The sequence below is a fragment of the Triturus cristatus genome, chromosome 6 (genome assembly GCF_964204655.1).
Source record: "Triturus cristatus chromosome 6, aTriCri1.1, whole genome shotgun sequence".
NCBI classification, from domain to species: domain Eukaryota; kingdom Metazoa; phylum Chordata; class Amphibia; order Caudata; family Salamandridae; genus Triturus; species Triturus cristatus.
In genome coordinates this window covers 1,369,309,541-1,369,333,273 of record NC_140589.1, presented here as the reverse complement: position 1 = coordinate 1,369,333,273, position 23,733 = coordinate 1,369,309,541, and the positions used below count along the sequence as shown (strand labels likewise).

The following is a 23,733-nucleotide window of genomic DNA, read 5'->3' as shown; positions in this document are numbered from 1 at the left end:
AACATTAGTAAGAAATTTAGATAATGCGAGGACAGTTGGACCAGAGAGATCAGATTTTAAAATCCTATACATTGGAGCATATTCCCTGCCGCCCATATTCCTAATCAAGGGAAGAAGCCAGTATTTCCGCGCTGCCCTGTAGGCTGGGCAGAAGAAGGCCACGTGTAAATCGGTTTCCTCCAAGGCATCACAAGCCGGGCACTGCGTCGTAGTGGGGGGCGATGACCAAGTACTTGTAAAGGACCGAAAGGGCAATGAGCCGTATCTCCATTGGAGAAACAGCTTCCTAGCAAGTACCGGAAAGATAGGATCCAATACCCTCTCAAACCTATAAAGGTCCTTGCTTTGCAAAAACACAGAGGATAGAGACCCTTCTGCCTGGGTAACTCGGGCCCTAGCTAATTTGCGTTCGTGGTATACGTTAGTCAGGGACCTTTTAGAGATATTCAGTGCGGCATTCGCAGGGTCAGTCCATAAGTCGGGGAGCCCTAGTTCCATGCAGGTGGATTGGATGTTTTTGACCCAAGGGATACGGAGCGCTTTTGGGTGGTTCAATAATTCTGCCAGTTCCGCCCTGTATGCTGCAAGATCATTACTGCTCCACAACCTACGCCAGAAGGCTATTGGTCTCAGGCTTATTTCATCAGATAATGGTCATAGACCGAGGTCAAGCCTCAAGGGGAGGAGCGGGGTACTGGGGGGAAGCGCGGTTATCTGTCTTATAAACTTGTTTTCTATTAATGACAGGCTATGGCATGGTGTGTGTCCCCACAGTTCCGCCCCATACATGATCGCTCCCCTGGCCTGGGCCTTGTATATCTGAATTAGGGCCCCCAGCGGGCGGTATGAGGAGCCGGTCATCATCCGGGCGATACCCCCAGTAATTTGTGTAAGTTTGAGGTTCGCCCTAATCTGGTGGGATCCCCAAGTCCTGGTTTCATTGAGAGTCACACCTAGATATTCAAAGGTGACAACCCTCTCTAGCCGTGCTACTCCCAATTGCGGATTCGGCCGCAATTTTTGGCTCGGATTTAAAACCATGAATTTAGTTTTGGCCGCATTGATTTCTAGCCCTCTGTCCGTACAGAAGGCTACAAATGAATCAAGGATCCTCTGTATCCCCATGGGGGTTTTAGATAGCAGCAGGGTGTCGTCCGCAAACATGATTGCGGGCACCCTGCTGCCATTAAGTTTGGGGGCGTCAGTATAATCGGTGGCATTTAGGTGGGCGATTACCCCGTTGACGAAGAGGCAAAACAGGGTCGGTGCCAACACACAACCCTGCCTTACCCCTCGGTCAACGGGGAATCTATCGGTCAATTCCCCCGACCTCCCACACCTCACTCGGGCATAATTATTATGGTGAAGCCTCTGTAAGATTACTAGGATGTCCGGGGGGACGCCCATCTCTGCCAAGACGCTCCAGAGTTTTCCCCTGGGCACCAGATCGAAGGCGGCCCGTAAGTCCACAAAAATTGTGTACAGACTGCCGCCCTCGAATATTGCTGCCCTCCAATAGATGAGATTCAACCTAAAAGCCTGGTCCACTGTGGATACCCCCTTCCTAAATCCCGCCTGATAGGGACTAAGGGCACCCACCTCTTCCATCCAATCCTGGAGGCGATTCAGCAAAACCCTGCCAAACAGCTTCTGTGCTACGTCGATTAAGCTGATGGGTCTGTAGTTGGCCGGGAGGAGAGGCGAGCCCTTTTTAAAGATAGGGACCACCTCTGCCCCCAGCCAAGTACCAGGGATTTCCATGCCGCTTAGAACTCCATTGAAAAGGGCAGTAAGGTAGGGGGCCCATACAATGGGCTCCTGTTTGAACATATCCCCAGGTAAGCCATCCAGTCCTGGCGCCTTTCCAGAAGCAAGACCTGAGATGGCAGCGGTGACCTCACCCAGCGTTATCAGCTCTCCTTCATAGCCTGGCCAACCAACCTCGGTGACAGTAGGAGATTCTCCCGGCTCAGAACTGTAAAGAGACTGAAAGTGAGCCTGCCACACCCCTGGGGCAATATTGGGCTCTATTGCCGATTGAAGATGCCCCGACCCCCCCATTCACTATCCTCCAGAACAGACGTTGGTTTTGGGTCGCTAGGGCCTTGCTAAGTTCTTCCCACTGATTTTCCTCCCACTCGGCCTTAGCGTGGGTAACTAGTTTCTTGTAAGCCCGCCTGCTTTGTCTTAGGCTACCCCCCCCTAGTCCCTCCTTAATAAGTCTGAGGAGTTCTGCTTTTGCCCTTCTGCATGCCGGACTATACCATGTTGTTTTGCCTTGTCGCCCCTGTCTAGGTTTTCGTGAGCTACTAGAGAGATGAGGGGCCGCAGCCTTTATAAGGTCCTCATGAGCCTTGTACAATTTAGCCCGGGAATCATTATTGCTTGCCTCGTTGTCCAAACTCCCCACAGTTTCCAAGATGGGAGTTATCCCGTCATAGAGCATGGGGAGTTTGTTCTTACTTGTAACCAAGTGCTCCCACCTGATTCTTCTCCTACTATTTTCCAGGAGAAGCGCAGGTTTGTTCCCTTCTACATTGGTCACAGGAGCTTGAGGGCCAGGGGTGACCAGGTCGAGCTCGAGCGCATTATGGTCGCTATCTGACCGTTCCATAACCCTAAAATCCTGAATGGTCGGCCACTTCACTATTTGGGCCAGGACATAATCCAAGCGGGACTCTCTTCCCAGTCTGTTGTAGGTGGTTTTACTGGGTATATCTGATTTCATTCGCCCGTTACAGGCTCTGATTCCGAACTTTAGGGTTAGAGCTGTGATTTGTAATGCAAGTGGGGTCCAAGCTTTTGGGGGGGGAGCTTCCACTGGGGGGACTGCCCATCTGGCCTCTTCTTCCGATGAGAACCCCTCCGAAAGACCAGGAAGTGGCTCAAAATGAGAATTAAAATCCCCTCCCACCACATAAAATGAATCACTCGGTAGTTCAGATATAAAGTTCGTGAGTTCATCTATGGTCGGTGATTCCTTTGCAATTCCCACTGGCCTAGAATAGATGTTAATTAACACAAGTTTGGCTTGGTTAGGCCAGGATAATGAAACCACAAGAATGTCTTCTGAGTTAGCCGGCAGCCGTGTTGCCGTGCAGCCTAGATGAGATGCAACCCAGATCGTCAGCCCCCCTGACGGACGGCCCTTGCCTTCCCACCTAGCTGGGATGGAAAAGGACATGTAGCCTTGATGACCATAATTCTCTCTAGCCCAGGTTTCCTGGAACATACATACATCTCCAGTCTCGATGTAATTTACCCAGTCCGGGTCACCCAGTTTGTTGGCCAGTCCAGCAACATTCCAGCAGATTAGCCTTAGGTGTTCGGAGGTGTCAGTTGCCGTGCCAGAAGGGTTGGAGGAGATGGTTACAGGTGCCGCTTCGATCAATAGTTCTGGGACATTACCGACGGTGGGGGCAGATGGCTCAGGGAGACTGCAGGGGCCATTATCCAGGAGCTCTGGACCATTTAATAGTTCAGTAACATTGCCAGCACTACGGGCGAGTGGATCAGAGGGTCTGTAAGAGCCATTGTCCGGGGTCACCGTGACATTCAATAGACCAGGAATTTTACCAGCGATCGGGGGAGATGGATCAGGAAATCCGTCGGTGCCATTATCCAGAGTCACTGGGCTTTGAGCAGAGAGTCAGTCAACCCCATCCAAGCTGTTCAAGCAGTTAAAACGATTGAAGTGGAAATAGGGTGTATCAGGCACTTGGAAGTTAGGGTGCTGTGCATAAGCTTTGTGTCCGCGTCTACGTTCCACCCTTATCCATTCGTCATGCAGAGGAGCATAGTGCATGCGAATAGGAGGGAAGAAAAAGGATACTGGGCGGGTCTGGATGGTGGAATCCAATGAACGATTTACTCCTTCACAAATATGCAAAACGGTGCCCGGATCTTTAAAAGTTACCAGAATGCAGTCCCCTATTATTGTTTTTCTGGTCTTCCCTAGCCAAGGGACCCTTCTAACCATAATAATCTCGTTGTTAAAATGAGATGGTAAGGGTCGGTTCCAATTTAGCCACTTGATCACCTTTTTCTTTAGGGATTGGTAATCTTCATTTTCGCCAGTTCTTAGTTGAGGAGCACCTGCTAACACCACCGTTAGATTATTAGCTTCTGGCGGCAGATCTGGTCTCCGTGGTCTTGGGACTGGTCGCCCCGGGGGAAGAAGGAGGGTGCTTCCAGCTTCGGGGAGGCCATCATTGGTCCCTGTCTAAGAGCTTTGGGGGGCAGAGTCTGTTGGTTGTAAAGGCCTATAAGTTGGATTATTACGCGGTGGCTGGACTGGAATAGCCATTAGTTGCAGCAGGGGGGGAGCAGTAGGAGCACCCCGGGAGGGGACTATGTTGGTACCCTGTAAAGCTCCTGTTTTAGGGGCGTTTCCTACAGGGAGATAAGGTCCCACATTCTTGGATTGCTTACTAACTAAGGTATTTAGGGATGTCTCTAGTATAGTCAGCCTTATCTCAACCTTTTTCAGGCTGTCACTAATAGGCTGCAAGAGGGAACGAAATAAGAATTCTATACTCCCTATAGATGTGAGAGGGGGGTTTGTGTTGGATGTGTTGGCCACTGGATCGCTGTTAATAGCAGCTGTGTTGGGGCTTGGATCTTTGGGGGGGACAGCGATAGGCGCAGTCTCATTGTCCTTCCCAGATTGGAGTGCATTTTTATGTTTTTTGCCAAAATCTAGGTGAGATAGTTTGGTTTTCCCCCGCCCCCCCATGGACTTCCTACTGCGTTTGCTAGGTGGAGGCATGTGCATCTCCACCACAACACTTTGCTTTGGCTTGCTCTTCTTATTTATATTCGAGGGGGGAGATTGGATAACCAGGTTAACTGGAGTGTCAGATGACAAAAGTGGAGTTGTGTCTGTGACTTTTTCAGGCAGCATGCCAGGGGTGCTTGGGATTTCCCGAAGTAAGAGGGGGAAGTCCTCAAGAGTCGTCGGATTCAAGCTATTGGGGGGAGTACCCTCCTCTTGAGAGATAGGATACGGGATAATTTCAGTCAGGGGTCTACTCTTCATTGATTCAATGGATCGCCGACGGTCCGCCCTACGTCTCTCTAGGGAGTTTTCTTTGCCCCCATCTCCTTTGGCGGGTTTGAAGTAATTGTCCAGCGTCCCAGTATTGCTACCCCCCTCCCTTGCTGGAGTTTCACGTGCTGCAGGTGAGGGCATCACCTTATGCACAAGCAGAGTTCAACCAGAGTTTGGGTGGAAAGGATAAGGGGTATGGCCCAGCCCGGCCTCCTTTGGCCCCTGACGGCCACAGACGGTCCCGCCCTTGTCCCGGGCTTCTCCCGGCGAGCTCCCGCGCAGCGGTACTCACGTGTTAGTTTATAGCTGTGGTGGAGGTGGGCTGGTCGTTGGGGGCGGGGCGGGGAGGGAGAGCAGCCCAGGTGGAGCGGGCGCGGGTTGCTGGGGCTCCTGGGAAATGGAGTCCCAGCCCTCTTGCTCGCAGCCCTCGGACCCTGGTGTACCCCCGCAGCAGCTTCAGCCCAGGAAAGCGCCCCTCTGCGAAGCGGGACCCGCGCAGCGGGTTCCGCGAGGTGTGGACAAAGTTTCACAGAGTGTCCTCAGGAATCCAAAACGGCAGAGGCAAGTTTGTTAGAAGGTCCCACGAACTGCAGGGCAAGCCGGTATTTAATTCACCTGGTCGTTGGGGGCGGGGCGGGGAGGGAGAGCAGCCCAGGTGGAGCGGGCGCGGGTTGCTGGGGCTCCTGGGAAATGGAGTCCCAGCCCTCTTGCTCGCAGCCCTCGGCCCCTGGTGTACCCCCGCAGCAGCTTCAGCCCAGGAAAGCGCCCCTCTGCGAAGCGGGACCCGCGCAGCGGGTTCCGCGAGGCGTGGACAAAGTTTCACAGAGTGTCCTCAGGAATCCAAAACGGCAGAGGCAAGTTTGTTATAAGGTCCCACGAACTGCAGGGCAAGCCGGTATTTAATTCACCTGGTCGTTGGGGGCGGGGCGGGGAGGGAGAGCAGCCCAGGTGGAGCGGGCGCGGGTTGCTGGGGCTCCTGGGAAATGGAGTCCCAGCCCTCTTGCTCGCAGCCCTCGGCCCCTGGTGTACCCCCGCAGCAGCTTCAGCCCAGGAAAGCGCCCCTCTGCGAAGCGGGACCCGCGCAGCGGGTTCCGCGAGGCGTGGACAAAGTTTCACAGAGTGTCCTCAGGAATCCAAAACGGCAGAGGCAAGTTTGTTAGAACTAACCACATTACTGTCATCAACAACCAACACCTGTTCTTTGCTATGGGGGTCTAAAATTATATGCAATTGTTTTTGGTCAAACCAGCCTAGAACTGGTGTTGATTGTTGATGAAATTAATGTGGTTAGTAAGGAAATGGTGTGGGTTCTTCCGCTCTTCGATATCCCATCCTCGTCGCCAGTGTAATAAAGGATTCACGATCATCAGTAAATTCAGTTATCCTTTAATGTAGTCGAAGAGCTGAACCGGCATGCATACAGCTTCAATCACAAATCATAACTGTCTACACTTACAAATGATACATTCCACAATGACCTTATAACATTCTAAACATGACATATAAAATTCTGAACTTACATCATAGGGAATGTTAAGCAGATGAAAACACAACACAAGGTTAGGGCCTGGCATGTGGGTGCACTTGCCAGGTTGACATGGCAGTACCAAACTGCGCACAGACACTGCAGTGGCAGGTCTGAGGACCTTTTGCAAGGCTGCTTGTGTGGGTGACACAATCTGTGCTGCAGGCCCACTAGCAGTAGATGACTTGCAGACCCTGGGCACACATAGTGCACTGTAGTAGGGAGTTAGTAGTAAGTCAAACAAGCAAATCATGGAAACACCAATCCATATTCACAATTTACCTAGGGGAACACTTGTACTTTGGATCTGATCAGCAGTGGCAAAGTGCCCAAAGCATCTAGACCAGCAAAAACGACGTCCAGCACACAGACAAAACACAGGAGGCAGAGGCAAAAATACATGGGAAAACCACACCAAGGATGCCAGGTCTAACATCCGCGGCTCGGCTGGTCTTTAACCTTCCTAAACCCTCACATGTCACCCCCCTTCTGAAACTTTTACATTGGCTTCCGGTTCGGGAACGTATCCAATTCAAGCTTGCATCTATCACTTACCAGGCTCGATTGGGTACGGCCCCTGCATTCATTTCTTCGGAGATTATCCCCTACTTGCCAACTAGGGAGCTCCGATCTTCTTCCCAATCCCTCCTGATAGTTCCCCGGTTTCGCCGGAAAAAGTGGGGGGGCTCAAAATTTGCGACCCTTGCCCCAACCCTTTGGAACTCATTACCCCTTGATCTCAGATCCCTAACCCCATATTCCCAGTTTCGAAAGAAACTTAAAGCCTACTTCTTCAGCAAAATTTTCATTTAATCCTCTGTTACCCGACCTCCCTTCCTTGCCTATTGAGGAGATCTGCCAGTTACAGCGCCATGAAACCGCTGGTGTAAGAGCGCTATATAAGAATTTTTAAACTCAAACTCAAACAGTTGAGGGCAGCGTCATCCGACTTCTGCGAATTTGCTTCTGATATAATGTTTAGCTGGGCATTGGATATATTATTGTCAGTAGGATGTTTGGGATTTGACTCCTGAAACTGTTGTACTGTCATCGTGTGTACAGACTTGCGACCTCCCTCTGAGGCCCATTGTGAATTGTTGTTTGATGTGGCTGTATCTGATGAAACAAGCTCTTGAAGTGGCGGTCACTCACTTTTCTCTTCATGCTTTTTTTTTTTATATCATTTGCAGTCAAGAAGTGGATTCATAAGAATGGTTTATGGTACCTAGGAATCCCTGGCTATTGGGGAACTGGCACAACAGAACACGGAGGGAAGAGGTAAACATTATACAAATTTTGAGTTGCACATTGTAAAATGGTGGAAAGATTCACTCTTAGTATCTAGAACAATGCTTTCAGGACACAGGAGTTGTACCAAAGTGGGTTTTATACATGAAAATCCGTGGTGTCTTCCTGTTTTTTGTTGCTTTTGGACTTCTGTTTTTTTGCACCTCTGCCTAGGTGCGGGTCCTCACATGGAGTTCCATTGTAATGCTCTGTGTAAAATGGAATTGAGTCATAATCTCCAGTGTCCATCTTTAAATTAGCACCATCTGCTGTCTTCATCAGGGGCAAGGCACATGAGTGTTTGCAAACATTCAGGCTAAGGGAGGAGGACTGTTTTCTGATTCAGCCTGGCATGTGCACACTTTTGGAACAGTGGTAAATGGAGCCAAATCTAAAAAGTTATAGTTCATGCCAAGATTAAGAGATATTGCACTGTTGCTTTTGGGTAAAGTGTTTAAATATATAGTGCATTTTCCTCTTTGTACATTATATGTCTACATTTTGTTTGAGCTGTATCTTTAGATTCGAATTTGGTGCAAGGGTAAGAGTTCCTTTTTTACCCTAATGAAGTTTATGAAAGATCGTATTGGTCGGAGTCAACTCTTATTGGAGTTTGCCCTTCGAGCTGCCTGGTAGAGTAACTTATTTGCTGGATTCCAGCGCCAGGAAGGTTTTGCGGAGATGAAAAGGATATGGGATTGCCCAATGTGAAAGTTTCATGGATTGGCATACATGGAATGAATTGCCATAAACGTTTACCTTTCGAAAGCACTTTGACATGTGAGCAACCAAATTGAATGATTCTGCATTGTGGGAGGGAATGATTTAGGCAGAGACACTTTCGTTGCTCTATGTTTTTAAAAAAAAGAACCGTTTGGAAATGTGGTGCATCTCTTGCACTACACGGCCTTTGTATATCCAGACATCTGTCAAAGGTAAAAAAGAAAATGGTCCGACCAGTTTTTCCCCCCCACAATTAGATAAATCTCGTAAACATGTCAACAAAGTGATTTCTACATATCTCTGGAACGATGCCATGGGATCCCTCTACAACAGGAACTTTCGACATGCCTGGAATTTTCAAAAGAAATTGAGAATATTTGACAGCAGAAGGCAATAGGATTTTCCTAAGCAACCTAAAGGAATGTATCCAGTTCTATCTAGAAGTCTACACAAAACAATAATGGAGAAAAAGGCTGTTCTTAAAGCCATCTTAACTTTCTAAATGCATTGTTTGTTCTAATGAAAACGTTTTTTGCACTTTTGTTTTAGAACAGCGGGCCCAGTTCCAGTGTAGAACCCCATTTTATTTCATGATTTTCCTATAGCTCCATTGATGGGTTCACGGAGGATCAGCAGACCCTAACAATTGCAAATAAATGTAATGTGTTATTAATCCCATAAGCAATTAGGCACAGGGCCTGTTCCCCAACCAGGTGCTGCACCCCAACCTCTGCTGGTGGCCAGCCATGCTGTCCAGACTTCAGCCATGCTCGTTGCGAGTGCTCCACAAGGCCTGGTCTCTGTGTTTTGTGTGACATGAGCAGAGTAGTTTGAACAGCTTGAAATAGAACCCTGGAGGATGAAGACAACCATTCAAAATTTTCACAGGTGTAAACAGTTTCTAAAACATCTCAAAGTATCAAAGTAGTTTGTAATGGAACATCAGTAGGGATCACGGTTTTGGCGCTCAATGTCGACAACGAACAGTCATGGTGGTTTTCCTGATTACAGCAGTAAGAAGAGAATGCTTGTGTTTGCATACAGCATGACTGTAGTGAACGCTCTAGTTGTGTTTGGGGTCAAAAGAGGGGCTATAAAGGAGCCAAGCTGGCGCAACCGCGGTTCGCATGCGGGCAATGCTGTGCCTAATTTCTTTTTGCACAGAAGAACGGGGGAGAAATTGTTTTTAGGAATAATCTGTTATAAACTACAAACCTGTTTTAAAACGTGTGCTGCTGCTTCCTTTTTTTTATTCTGAAGCCTCTTGACGGCCATGACTACTGCTACTGTAGTTAGCTGTCTAGTTTTTTTTGGGCCAAAGAAGGGGCTTTAAAGCAACTAAGCACGCAGTGAGCGCACTGTTAGTGCCTTTGCAAGCCCGTCTGCGCACCGACTTTACACAACACTAGGCATTCCGCCGGTTTAAGTCCAGAAGGGCTGAGACACACAGAAAGAATCACTTACTCAAGTAGGGAGCTACTAAAACTTAGGCCAAGTATAACTAAGGAAAGGAATGGGAAGGGGCACCTGAAGCACAGGGAAAACACTATGACAACTCTGACTAATATGAAGGTAGGAGGAAAGAAGATCAAGTGTGGTCTACTAAATGCACGCTCACTGGTGAAACACGCACTTGAAGTGAGTATCCCTTTGGACTCAAATGAATGGGATAGCCTCTTTGTTACAGAGACCTGGATCTCCCCAGAGTCCGATGTTGATCTGGGAATAACCTGCCCTCCCTCCAGGTTTTCAAGTAATTCACCAATCAAGAGTACAAGAGTAGAGAAAAGAGGAGGAGGGAACTATTATACAAACTGGTAAAATACAGGGGGTGGACCTGCTAGTCTTTTCCCAAAAAGTTAAAAGTGGGATAGCCTTTTCAGGAGTCCTATGTTATTGGCCACCAGGTACAATAAATAACTTCATAAAACCATTTCTGAAATATATCACAAATCTTGCACTAATTCTCTCCAACTGCTTCGTGCTAAGGGATTTCAATATATGGGCAGAAGATAGTACACTCACCCAATCTACATAACTCTTTGGTACCTGTGTGATAATAGGACTGGAAAAACTCGTAAGAGGTCCCAAACATTTAACACCCTTGATTTGATATTTGCCCCAACTGACTAGATTAAAGTAAAGGACATGACCCCACTAAGCTGGTCAGATCACATACTAGTAGCCTTCGAAATACATAGGCCCAACATAACGGAGGATGAGAAAACTGTTAAGTCAGTTCAAGGTAGCGCGTTGTACAAATTAAGGAAGTTTAAAGAAGAAATATGTTTGACACCACAAATCACCACGAAGGGGCTACAGTTGATAAGAACTATGAATATTTACAGGAATCAATTAAAGGAACCCATGATAAAATAATACCTATAAAAATCTGACACAGCGACGCAAACCATCAGCACCGTGGTTTACGGAAACCTTAAAAGAAACTAAAACTAAATGCAAGCAACTAGAGAGGCAGTGGTGGAGGACATAATTAGAGGATAATAAGCTACAGTTAAAAATGCACTGAATAATTATAAAAATGAAATTCGAAAAGCGAAAGAAAATCACTACACGAAAGCAATCACAGAAGCAACAAATACGTTGAGAAAAATATTTGGCATAGTAAGGTACCTAGCAAACCCAGATTTTATGAAACAAGCTCTAAAACCTTCGCAAGAACAGAGTGGCAGACTGTTGGAGTTTTTTAGCAAAATAATTGAGCTAATTCTAGGAGACATTAAACAAAGATACATCGTCGAAAGATCTACCCATATATGAGACCTAGTACAGTAACATAAACAGGTGATTAGCACAAAACTAGAAAACAAAAAAATTATGAATGGGGAGGACCATGTCGCTGGCCCTGACAATCTCCTCTGGCCCCTACTGGACCCAATATCACCTAATATGTGGAAAGAAAGGGCGGATGAATTCTATCCGAGCTTATTACAGATTTGCAGTCAATCTCATGACCGGCACAGTAGCGCAAGCCTGGAAGAAAGCTCTGGTTACCCCATTCCTGAAAAAGCCAATGGGCAATTTAAATGCTCCCAGTAATTACTGTCCAATCTCACAACTCCCCTATCCGTAAAAACGATGCAAAAATATATGAGCAAAATACTATTAAGCTACCGGGAAGGTCACAGTGTCCTGGAGAACGAGCAGACAGGCTTTAGACAAGCGCACACAGCAGTTAGATCTGCCAGCTGCGTTTGACATGGTCAGCCACCAAATACTGACACTCAGACTGAAGGAGATAGAGGTGGAAGTAATTTTACTGGAATGGATTGAATCCTATTTATCAAATAGGACCCAAGCAATTTCACTACCTCCTTTCCGCTCAGAGTTTAAGAGAACAGAATATGGGGTACTCCAGGGATCAGCGTTGAGCCCTATCCTCTTCAAAATATATTTATGACCACTGTTGACCCTCATCAGACCTTACGGGATCTCTCTTGTAAACTTGTGCCCTCGTGCCTGCTACCCCTTGGACAGTTCTCGTGTCCAGCTTGCCCACAGTCTGCTACCTTCTGCTGCCTGTCTACCTGCTGCCCTCTGTTTGTGCCTCCTCTGCTCTTTTCTTGCTCTGTTTGTGCCTCCTCTGCTCTTTTCTTGCTCTGTTTTGCCTTTTTCTGCTTGTTTTTCTGCCCTCTGTTTTGCCTTTCCTGCTTGTTTTTCTACCCTCTATTTTGCCCTCAGTTTTGCATTTTCTGCTCTTTTCTTCCCTCTTTCCACTCTTTCCCTCCTCCTGCCGCTCCCACCACCCAGCGCCCACCTTCTCCCCAAGATCCAATTAATGAAGGCTGCAGCGAGACCCTCATTGAGCAGGTCCTCGTGCCAGCCCCCCCTGCTACAGGTCTCCTGTCCAGCTTGCCCGCAGTCCGCTACCCTGTGCTGCCTGTCTTCCTGCTGCCATCTGTTTGTGCCTCCTCTGCTCGTTTCTTGCTATGTTTTACCTTTTCTGCTCGTTTGTCTTCCTCTGTTTTGCTTTTTTGTGCTCTGTTTTTCTTTTCTGCTAGTTTGACTGCCCTACGTTATACCTTTTCTGCTCGTTTGCTTTTCTGCCCTCTGTTTTGCGTTTTTCTGCTCGTCTCTTCCTGCAGTTTCCTCAAGACCTGTCTTGTCGGCGGAGACCTCTCATCCCAACGCCGAGAGACCCTCAGGGGTGACCGTGCCACGCTCCACAAATGCTGATTGATTGACAAGCACGCAGTTAATGTTGTCGTTGGGCAAAAATAGGCGCACCCCTACTGCTTAAAAGAGATAGCAAGCTGGCTGAAAAAGAACTTACTAAAATGTAATGGAGGAAAAATGTAATTCTTATGTTGCTCTCCCTCCGAAGAGCCTTATTTACTCCCGAATTATTTTTGGTCATGGACCAGCGCAGATAAACGTAAGATATCTCAGGTAGTTCGAAACCTAGGAGGGTTCGTTGATGAGAAGCTATCCATTGAAATACATATTAACAAAATGGCAACCACATGTTTTGGATTATTCTGGAATCCTAGGAAAATTGGCCCACTACTACCCCAACCAGCAAAGAAGCTAGTGGTTCAGTGTACTGTCTTGAGTAGAAACAACTATTGTAATGGACTCTTACTGGGTGCACCAGGCTACCTAATTAAAAGACTATATAGAGTACAAACAACAGCAGCAAAACTTGCACTGGATAAATCCAGCTACAACTCTTCCTCGAGCTCCTTGAAAGAGCAAAACTTGCTTCCAGTAAAGTGGAGAATTGTTTTAAAATCAATGAGCATGGTCTGCAAGGCCTTAAATTGAACAGGACTTTGTTGTTTCAAAGAAAATTCAGATATTACAGGCCACAGAGGAACGCGCGGTCCTTGCCCGTTAATCTAGTCTGTGTTCTGAAATTCAAGTAGGTGAGGTCGGAGGAAAGGACCCTTCAACTAAAGGCAGCTAAACTGTGGAACACACTTCCAGCTCCACTTAGAGCTAGTGCGAACTTCACCGGCTGTAGGAAAAACCTAAAGACCTGGCTTATTATGAAAAAGTAGTAAGGACCCTAGCTAGGATGTAATAGGAAAAATGATGCAGAAGTAAGTGTATTTTGATTGAATATCAGTCAGTCAATCAGAACATTTATAGAGCGCGCTACTCACCCGTGCGGGTCTCAAGGCGCTAATTGGGGTGGGGGGGGGTCTGCTGCTACTGCGTGAATAGCCAGGTCTTGAGGTGTTTCCTGAAGGTGAGGTGGTCCTGGGTCAGTCGCAGGTGGCCTGGGAGGGAGTTCCACGTCTTGGCAGCCAGGTAGGAGAATGATCTTCCTCCGATGGTGGTTCTGCGGATCCGTAGGACGGTGGCCAGGGCGAGGCTGGTGGAGCGTAGCGGGCGGGTTGGTGTGTAGAACGTGAGGCGGTTGTTGAGGTATTCGGGGCCCATGTTGTGGAGAGCTTTGTGTGCGTGGGTGAGGAGCCTGAACGTGATCCTCTTGTTGACGGGGAGCCAGTGCAGGTCTCTCAGGTGGGGGGAGATGTGGCTGTGGCGGGGGATGTCTAGGATGAGTCGTGCGGATGCGTTCTGTATGCGCTGGATTTTTTTCTGTAGTTTTGGCCGGGGTTCCAGCGTAGAGGGCGTTCCCGTAGTCCAGTCGGATGGTGACGAGGGCCTGGGTGACCGCCTTCCTGGTTCCAGTGGGGACCCACTGGAAGATCTTTCGGAGCATGCGCAGGGTGTTGAAGCATGTGGAAGAGATGGCGTTGACTTGCTTGGTCATCGTGAGGGAGGAGTCCAGGATGAATCCCAGGTTGCGTGCGTGGTCCGTGGGTGTCGGTGCGGTGCCCAGCGCTGTGGGCCACCAGGATTCGGCCCAGGCTGATGGGGAGGGTCCTAGGATGAGGACTTCCGTTTTGTCTTTGTTCAGTTTCAGCCGGCTGAGCTTCATCCAATCCGCGACGTCTCTCATTCCTTCCTGGAAGTTGGTTTTGGCGGTAGCGGGGTCTTTGGTGAGGGAGAGTATCAGCTGGGTGTCGTCGGCGTAGGAGATGATGTTGAGGTTGTGTTTGCGTGCGATGGCGGCGAGGGGGCTCATGTAGATATTGAAGAGAGTGGGGCTCAGCGAGGGTCCCTGGGGTACGCCGCAGATGATCTCGGTGGCCGCGGAAGGGGAGGAGGCGGACTCGCTGGGTTCTGTCGGAGAGGAACGAGGCGATCCAGTCCAGGGCCTTACCCTGGATCCCAGCGTTGCGGAGGCGGATGATTAGGGTGCGGTGGCAGACGGTATCGAATGCGGCCGAGAGGTCTAGGAGGATGAGAGCGGCCGTTTCCCCGTTGTCGAGCCGGGTGCTGATGTCGTCGGTGGCTGCGATGAGGTCGGTCTCGGTGCTGTGATTGGCTCGGAAACCGGACTGGGATGGGTCGAGGGATCCGTTTGCCTCGAGGAATGCAGTCAGCTGTTTATTGACGGTCTTCTCGATGACTTTTGCAGGGAAGGGGAGAAGAGAGATGGGGCGGAAGTTCTTGAGGTCTTTAGGGTCCGCTGTGGGTTTCTTCAGTAGGGCGTTGATTTCTGCGTGCTTCCAGGTCTCTGGGAAGGTGGCGGATGTGAAGGAGTTGTTTATGACGTTCTGGAGGTGGGGTGCGATGATGGCGTCGGCTTTGTTGAAGATGTGGTGAGGGCATGGGTCGGAGGGAGAGCCGGAGTGGATGGTGTTCATCACGTGGGTGGTGTCTTCAGTGCTGGTGGGTGTCCAGGCGTTGAGGGTGGCGGGAGGGGGCGTTGGTTCGATGGCTGGGGGCGGGGTCTGGGCGCCGAAGCTGTCGTGTATGTCGGCGATCTTGCGGTGGAAGAACGTGGCGAGGGAGTTGCAGAGGTCTTGCGATGGTGTGATGTCGTTGCTGCTGGCGCTGGGGTTGGAGAGCTCTTTTACGATGCTGAAGAGTTCCCTGCTGTTGTGTGTATTGTTGTCCAGTCGCTCTTTGAACGATGACCTTTTGGTGGCGCGGATTAGCTGGTGGTGTTTGCGCGTGGCGTTTTTTAGGGCTGCCAGGTTTTCTGTTGACTGTTCGAGGCGCCAGGCTTTCTCGAGGGTGCGGCAGGATTTCTTTGATTCTTTAAGGTCGTCGGTGAACCATGTGGCTCTCCTGTTGCCGGCTCGTACTGGAGGGGTCTTCCGTGGTGCAAGGGCGTTGGCGCAGTTGGTGATCCATTGTGTGAAGTTGTAGGTTGCGGCGTTGGTGTCAGTTGTGTCTGATGGTGGGTTCTGGTTCAGTGCTGTGGTTAGCTGGTCGGTGGTTACTTTGCTCCAGCATCTGCGGAGCATCTGTTGCAGGCGGTGGTGGGATGTTGGCTTCTTGAAGGTGAAATGGATGCAGCTGTGGTCGGTCCAGTGTAGTCCGGAGGAGTGGCTGAAGGTGACGTGGCTGCTGGCGGAGAAGATGGGGTCTAGTGTGTGGCTGGCGGAGTGGGTGGGGGTGTTCGTAAGTTGCTTGAGTCCGAGGATGGCGAGGTTGTCGAGTAGGCTGGTGGTGTTGCTGTCGTTGTTGTTTTCCAGGTGGAAGTTCAGGTCCCCAAGGAGGATGTAGTCTGGCGAGGGCGTGCGGGCTGATGAAGTCGGTGATGGCTTCACAGAATTGAGTGCGTGGGCCCGGGGGTCTGTAGATGAGGGTTCCTCTGAGGGTGGTCTTGGGGTCGGTGTGGATCTGGAAGTGTAGGTGTTCGGCAGCGTTGAGGGTGTCCTCCGAGTTGGTTGTGATGCTGATGGTGTTCTTGTAGATGATGGCGATTCCTTCTCCGGTTTGGTTGATGCGGTCCTTCCGGGTGATCTTGTAGCCGTCCGGGATGGCTGTGGCGATGTCGTGGCCTGAGGAGGCGTTCAGCCACGTTTCCGTGAGGAAGGGGACGTCCGGCGCTGTTGTGTCGAGGAGGTCCCAGAGTTCGACTGCGTGTTTATGGACGGAGCGGGTGTTGAGCAGGATGCACTTGAGGTGGCTGTTGGTGTTGTCGATGTCTGGTCCGGGGGGAGGGGTGCGGGTTCGGAGGCAGGTGAATTTGCAGGCTTGGCAGGTGAAGGGTCCATGGGTGCGCTTCGGGGTGGCTTGATGGCAGGCGGGAGGTCGTCCGGTGTTGAGTGCGTTGAGGGCGGCGGTGTTGTATTTCAGTCGGGGTTCCTGTGGTCTGCTAGGGCCAGGGGTTCTGGTGCTGGGCGCGGTCCAGGCGCGGACGGGCGCAGACGGGCTTGCCTTGGGCGCCCCCGCTGCGCGGCCTCCATATGAGGGGCAGAGGGAGGGAGGAGCAGCTGGGAGGTGGGAGCGGGGCGGCCAATGGGGGACAAGGGGGCGGGGCCGCCGGGACGCAGCGGCGGGAAACGGGTGGCGAAGAGAGGAAAAGAGGCGCAAAAACGAGGGTACAGAAGTAAAAGGGGTGCAAATAATCAGGGCACAAAATGCAAAAAGGACACAAACACTCAGGACACAGAAAGCAAAAGGGACACAGGCAGTCAGGGCACAGTAGGCAAAGGGGCGAGGAGAGGCACAGAGACAGCAGGAATTTCACCAAGGGAGAGGGCTAGCACGAGCGGCAGCGATCAGAATGCAGGTCACACAGGGGGCTGCGTGGCGGTGAGGGGAGCGACCTGCCTGGAGAACAGGGTCAAAGCAAGCACCAAGATACTTGCAAGGTAAACGTTTGCGCTTTACAAATATTTGTTACTTGCTTATTTGTTAGATGTGCCAACATAGTAGGGATGCTGTTTCTCCTTAACAGGCTGATGAAATGTGTGTCCACCATGGCCTTAAACCGAATGGATTGTTTGTGCTTGAGCTATAAGTTAGTGACATTTCAGCCCTTCTGTGACCCAAATAGCACTAAAGCAAGTAAGGGCTCTTTGTGTCTGCCTTTTGTTTGATGCTTAGTGAAGGACATTCCAACGCCAGGCAAATTTAAGAAGGCAGGATCAAACTGCACTTCATGTGCTGGAGTATTTGGAACCTCCATGTGGTTTAGCTTGAAGATACCTTCTGCTTGGGCAATGCCTGGTCTCTACCTGGCTGGTGAGACCTACAGAGCCAGAGCTTAGAACTTTGTTGTGACATAGCACATATACCACTTAAAATCCTTTATCATGCTATAAATCTAGAAACTCTCCACAAAGCACATCACAAGGGGTGATACTCTTACCGTAACTCTAGAGGATATAAAGCGTGTTCCCCTTTTCAAAAACACAAACCTATCCAACACAAAAGAGAAAACCGAAACCCAACACACTTCCTTAGAAGCTAGGACAGCCTTCATAAAATAAACAATCTGCCTACACGTCCTACAGCTGCACCTCAACTGAACACCGAACTCCATGGGTCCAAATTTTCTAAACTCTTGACCAATTATGTCAATCGCATTATCCTCATAGCAATCAATAATGGCAATTATAATAACTCGCTCTACAATCCATCAGTCATTTCCACAACTAACAATATTGCCAAACAAAGGCAACTTTCATAGCTTTTCTAATTGCAGATGTCCCTTCCTAACCCCTTTTACCTCTCTGTTGCATACTCTATTGCCGATGGCAATGTGGTATTCCTTTACTTTTTTCTAAAATCATAACCCACATTAGATGTTATTTCAAACTCTACATTCCGATGGATACTTATAATCACATATTCCTCACATTTTGAATTTCCCCAGGAGCCAGACTAGATCTGGAAAGTTTTCACTGCAAAGATCCCACACGCTAGCAGGTAGCACCATTGTGCTCTGCGGTAAGCTCGCTCCATCTCCGGAAGTGAACATGTTGTGCCATATATAGGTGCTACCCCTGCGAATTAACATTCAACACTTTCTTTCCGAACACTCAGCCGCTGATCCAGAATTCCACTCCCAACTTTTCTTAGATTCCACCAATGCCAAAATTGTGTTTTCAGCAATAGTGTGGTAGGGAATTGCCACAACTCCAGGAAGCAGATGTCAGTCACAGATATGCCTAATGTCTGCCTGTGATTACTAGCCTCACTCTAAGTCATGAAACAAATGCTTTTCGGATGCACCTAAATGCAATCTGAGAGTGGGAGTTGAATCTATATGTCACTGAACACAAACCGTGAGGTTGGTCATGCTCCAGACATGGAACTCTCTCAAGTTGTGGGCTCACCACAGCATATAATGCCCTCATACTTGTACATGAAGTTCAGTCACTGCTGGCTAAAGGGGCCATAGAGCGAGTTCTGGGGTGGAGCAGGGTAGGAGGTGCTATTTCTATCATTGTTTGCTGCCTAAAAAAGATGGTGGACCCTGCCTGACTCTAGACCTTCAACATCTGAACACCGTCCTGCGGAAGAACAGGTTCAAGATATTGACTTAGAACCATGTTCCCACAGGACCTTTGTGCGGTTCATGGTATAGCCCCTCAGATATTTACAAAGGTGATGCCGGTGGTCGCAGCACATTTTCACAAGTGGGGATCCATACATCCCTGTACCTAGAGGAGTGGCTGCTGAAGGCAGACCCGTAGCAGACCGTCATGGACACCTACAGATCAGTCACCTTTTGATCATCCCTGAGGTTTTCAATCAATGAGCAGAAATAACACCTGCAGCCTACACAGATGTTTCTGTTAATAGCGACCATCCTGAACACAGTGACATTAAAGGCCTTTCCATCCACGCAGTGAGTGTGCCAAACTTCAGTTTGATACTCACTCCTGCGTTCTGGTGCAGACTATTCTCAGGCATTTGCTTCGTTCAAATTGTTGATCTCCTGTTGGAGTTGGCATATATGGGCCTTGTAGGCGAAACTCAGCCTGCACTGTACCCAGCATTGGAGTTGCCTTGCTGACAACATCTGCATTTCAAAGTAGTCAGTCCGGGATCTCCGAGGTTGGCTGCTATACTCCAACCTTGCGTGCAGCATGGTGTTCTCTGTACCATGTCCAGAGCTCATTGTAGCGATGGATGGATGGATTGTCTCTAGTTTGAGCCAATCTTTTGGCAGAAGCTCCACGTCAGCCTTCTGAAGCTTTTTGCCATTGGGTTGGCTTTAAAAGCTTTCCTCCCATCCACCAAGAGGAGACTGTTGAGGTCTTAACGGATTTCACAATTGTTGGGTGGTACTGCAACAAGCAGGGCAGTGTGGGGTCATGAATCCTGTGCCACGAAGCACGGTGTCTCTGGAAAGGACAGGGCCATAATTGCCAATTATTTGATGGGGCTCTCTGAACGCCAGGGTGAATGAGCTTAGTAGACATCAGTTGCCGGACCACAAATGCCATCTTTGGATGAAGATGCCCCAAGGCACTTTCAATTGGTGGGGTGTACCTTGACTGGATCTTTACTCCACTGCCAAGAATGCACAGCATCACTAATATTGCGCAATGGAGTTTCTGAAGTGATGCTTCCTGGCAAGCTCATTCTGCGTCTAGTACGACTCCGGTTTCCTGTAGACCTTCATACCGCTGCCTCTACTACCTAGAGTTCTAAAGAAGCTCAGGAAGGATCGGGTTTCAGCTTATTATTGTTGAGCCTGAGGACTTGCTCCCCCCACCGATCCACATACTTGAGGAGCACATCCTGTGTCAATAACAGGGCATGGTCCTGCCCCAAATATCAACAACCTTCATCCACATGCTTGCCATGAGTGGCACCAACTGAGCAGATGTGATTCCCGTTGAAGTAGTGGATGATATTCTCGCTGCTGGGCACCCATCTACCAAACCTGGTTATTGCGTGCCGTCATAAGTCAATGTTTGTGGCCTGGTGCAGAGACCGTCATGTTTACCGTTTGCAGCCCTAACTATAAAATGGTTTGTTATTCGTTCTGGCTATGGCCCAGCAAGGCTTTGTGATGGGTACTGTAAAGGTTATTCGTCATCCATGTCAGTCCTCCTACGTTTCCTTGCTCTATATTAGTTATCAAAGTCACCACCTATGATGTTTCTTTTTTAAGGGGTTCACTTGCACGTTCCCCCCTGTACATTATTATGCCTCAATGGAACCTTAATTTGGTCCTTACGTTCTTAATGTGTATGACCTTCGGATCATGCACAGTTGTTCTCTCAATTTAATGACCATCAAGATGGTGCTTATCTTTGAATTTTTGGAGGGGATGTGTGTATAATTGAGATTCAGGCACTATCACTTTTTGCCCAAAGTGTTATCGACCTGACATGCTTACATCATGCCTCCATCACTCTACCTGCTTTTTTTTTTTTCCTCATCGCTTCTCTAAGGAGATGGAGAGACTTGATTGTCTGGATCTGAATAGAAATCTTAGCTTTAACATTGAGCCCACAAAAGAGCACATGTGGATCATGAGCTTTTTTTTGGCTTTGCTGAGCTAAAAAGAGAAACAGGATTAGGAAACTAACCTTATTCAGGCCATTTGGGCCTAATCCTCCAGAGCCAATGCTGCTACGGCAGGGGTATTTTGGTGCTAGCTATCTTCCAAGTGGCTACATTGGCAACTGTCCCCACCTTCACCAGGCCTTACTGCCTTGACTCTCAGATCAGCAGGGACGGTCATTTTGCCAGCTTGGTCCCGAAGGTTTTCCTGATTTAAGATCACGCTTCAGGTCCTCCACTTTCTTTGGAGGTAATGCTTTGATATATGTTCAGAAGGTGGGCAGTGTATGGTTAGAAGTATCCATCTGAAGAACAAGTTACTTAACTTTCGATAACTCTTTTTGTGGTGGATACTTTTTCTGAATGCATATTCCTCACTTCCCTCCTTCATCCACGTTCTGTGGAGTTGACTTTTAGGATCCTTAAAAGGTCTCAAGTTAGATTGCACAGCGGTTTTTGAAGGGTGTTCTTTGTCTGATGGCACAGAAGAGGTCAAAGAGTACAGGGTTGATTCTCATATATGTTTCAGCATTATGGCTTCCAGATGCAGAGGAAGGTCACAGCAGAGTCCGATGGTTCCACCTGATGGCATACAGGAGCAGTTGCGATAATGAAAGTTCCTGATCCAGTCTGGCACCTGGGGAAATTCAGAAGTTGAAAAATGTGCTGCTAGAGAGAAGTGTTACTGAATCTAAGTAACGTGTTCATCATGTCCTGATGTTGCCCATCCATGTCTTTGCCTTCAGTCCTTTCCACAGTTTTTCATAGACAAAATACAGTGTACTGGATTGTGGCCCAGAGTGATCGCTGGTGCCTGAGACTGATTGAGGCATTCCTTCCATCTCTTTGTTGTTTATTAAAGTAGATGCCCTAAATGTGATGGGATATGCCGCGATGTGGGCCCAATGCTTGCTGTGCCACAGGGCTCAAGCTATACGTCATTGATGAGGCCTCTGTAGACTGAAACCGGTCTGACTTGCTTGTGATTCCATCTGGAGGGGATGTGGACTGACTGTGTACAGCCAGTTTCTGTCTAGAGTGACTCTTTGGACAAAAAAGGATGTACTAGAATGTGGCCTGAGTGATCGCCAATGGCTGAGATTAATGCAAGCATTCCTTCCATCACTTTATTTGCCACTGCTACAAAAAAGCACTATGTTTAAACATGTTGCACCTGTGAGGTTGTTTGTTCTCAGTACAAGCCAGCACGCTTCCTAATCCTCCATGAGATTGCAAGATTGCGATAAAAGGTTGTGTTTCCAAACTTTAAAATTCAGCACAAATCTTTACTCTCTACGAGACATAACAAATACCTGAAACACAACCTGCTTCACAACAAGCCACGTCAAACACCCATATTATTTTAGTGCCTGATGTATTTACGATGAAGACTCCAAAGCTATCATTCTCTTCACATACAGACCTGTGATTGACCAGCTGGGGAGCAAACCCTCGATGCTATCATTCTTCAGTGAGGTACGCAGAACAAATGTTGCATTATCAATGCTATCCCTTCTCCCACACCTCCATAACAATGGCACACCTACTCGCAGCAAATAGCTCACCAAAACCCAAACCAAGCTCAAAGGATTGACTGCAAGTATCTCACACGACATTTCCCACTCAGGCTTTGCTACAGTCATAAACTCTCCCAACCAAACATGCAGGTCTACAGGTAATAACTTAGGACTGTTTGAGCATGACATTTGGCTTGATACAAATACTAGATAACCTCTCCTAATTAGCTCTCGCAACACCCCTTTTCTTTCCGATTGTAAGGAAGGGGCGATGTCCTGCAGCCAAGCCCACGAGGAGGCCTGGAGCATATGAGGGCTCACTGTGGCTCGGTTGAGTGGACTTCTGGTTGAGTTTGAAGGCATAGCATAAAAAAAGGTCCTATAGTGCAGGTTGTGGTGCATAGGAATGTTCGTAAGCTTTTTGTCAACAAGCATATCCCTAAGAAAGGATCTGATTCACCTTGAAGTGAAATCTGCGGTGAGAGAAGCCTGTAAATGGTAGTCCTAATTGTGGTCCTCAGTAACAGCTGACACATTTTACCACTTAAAATACCCTACATGATCTGCTCCAAAGTGAGAAGTGTCTGGAATAGATCAAGAAAATATGTCTCTGCATTGCTGCACTGAATAATCCATGCATGAGCACCAGAAGACTCCTACTAGAAAAGAATTTGCGCCTCATCTAAATTCCATCCTGTGGTTGGAGGATGCAGAAAGTCAGGTAGCAAATGTTGCTCCCTACCTGGAAGAAAACAAGTGGAGCAAATACAACCTGCCATTTCCCCTACTTGCCACTGTTGAACCTTTCTTTTTTGGGCTGCAAGCAGCAAAAGTTGCTTTGGAGGAAGGGTTCAGTTGTTTCTGCACTGCAGTAATGAGGGCCAGAAGTAACTGTAGATTTTGTTCTGGACGTGTACTGGGTTATGGGGAACCCCTTGTGAATGATAACTATGAACTGAATTCTGAAAAAAACAGTCTTGAACAGTTTACCAAGGCAGTAGTAGTGTAGAACACATTTTTACAAGCAAGGACAGTGAAAATTTAAATCTGCGGAGCACAGAAATCGTATACCAAGACTGATATCACCTTGGCAGTTTTTCTCGATCCTAGCATCTATGACATGGCAATTTTACGGTTTCATACTTGGAGAACCTCTTCTTCCTTTAAGCTTCCAGGCTTGCCCTGCTGCTGAATTTCAGTTTAATACAGTTTAAGGCCTAAGGTTAAATGTTTGACCGGGATAGACCACTAGTTTTTACGCCGCCTCAGTCACTTGCGTTTTGGCCCTAAAGAGTGCATAGGTCCCCATCTACTACATTAACATCTGATTTTTT

At 48.4% G+C, this 23,733-nt stretch overlaps 1 protein-coding gene across 1 annotated transcript in view; it reads left to right on the top strand.

Annotated features, from left to right (window-relative positions):
• Positions 1–23,733, top strand: part of VRK2 (VRK serine/threonine kinase 2) — a 370,448-nt gene that overhangs the window by 99,986 nt on the left and 246,729 nt on the right. The window contains exon 5 of the mRNA XM_085612369.1: positions 7,766–7,853. Within this exon, the coding sequence (XP_085468495.1) occupies positions 7,766–7,853 (88 nt within the window). The remainder of the gene's footprint in view (positions 1–7,765; positions 7,854–23,733) is intronic.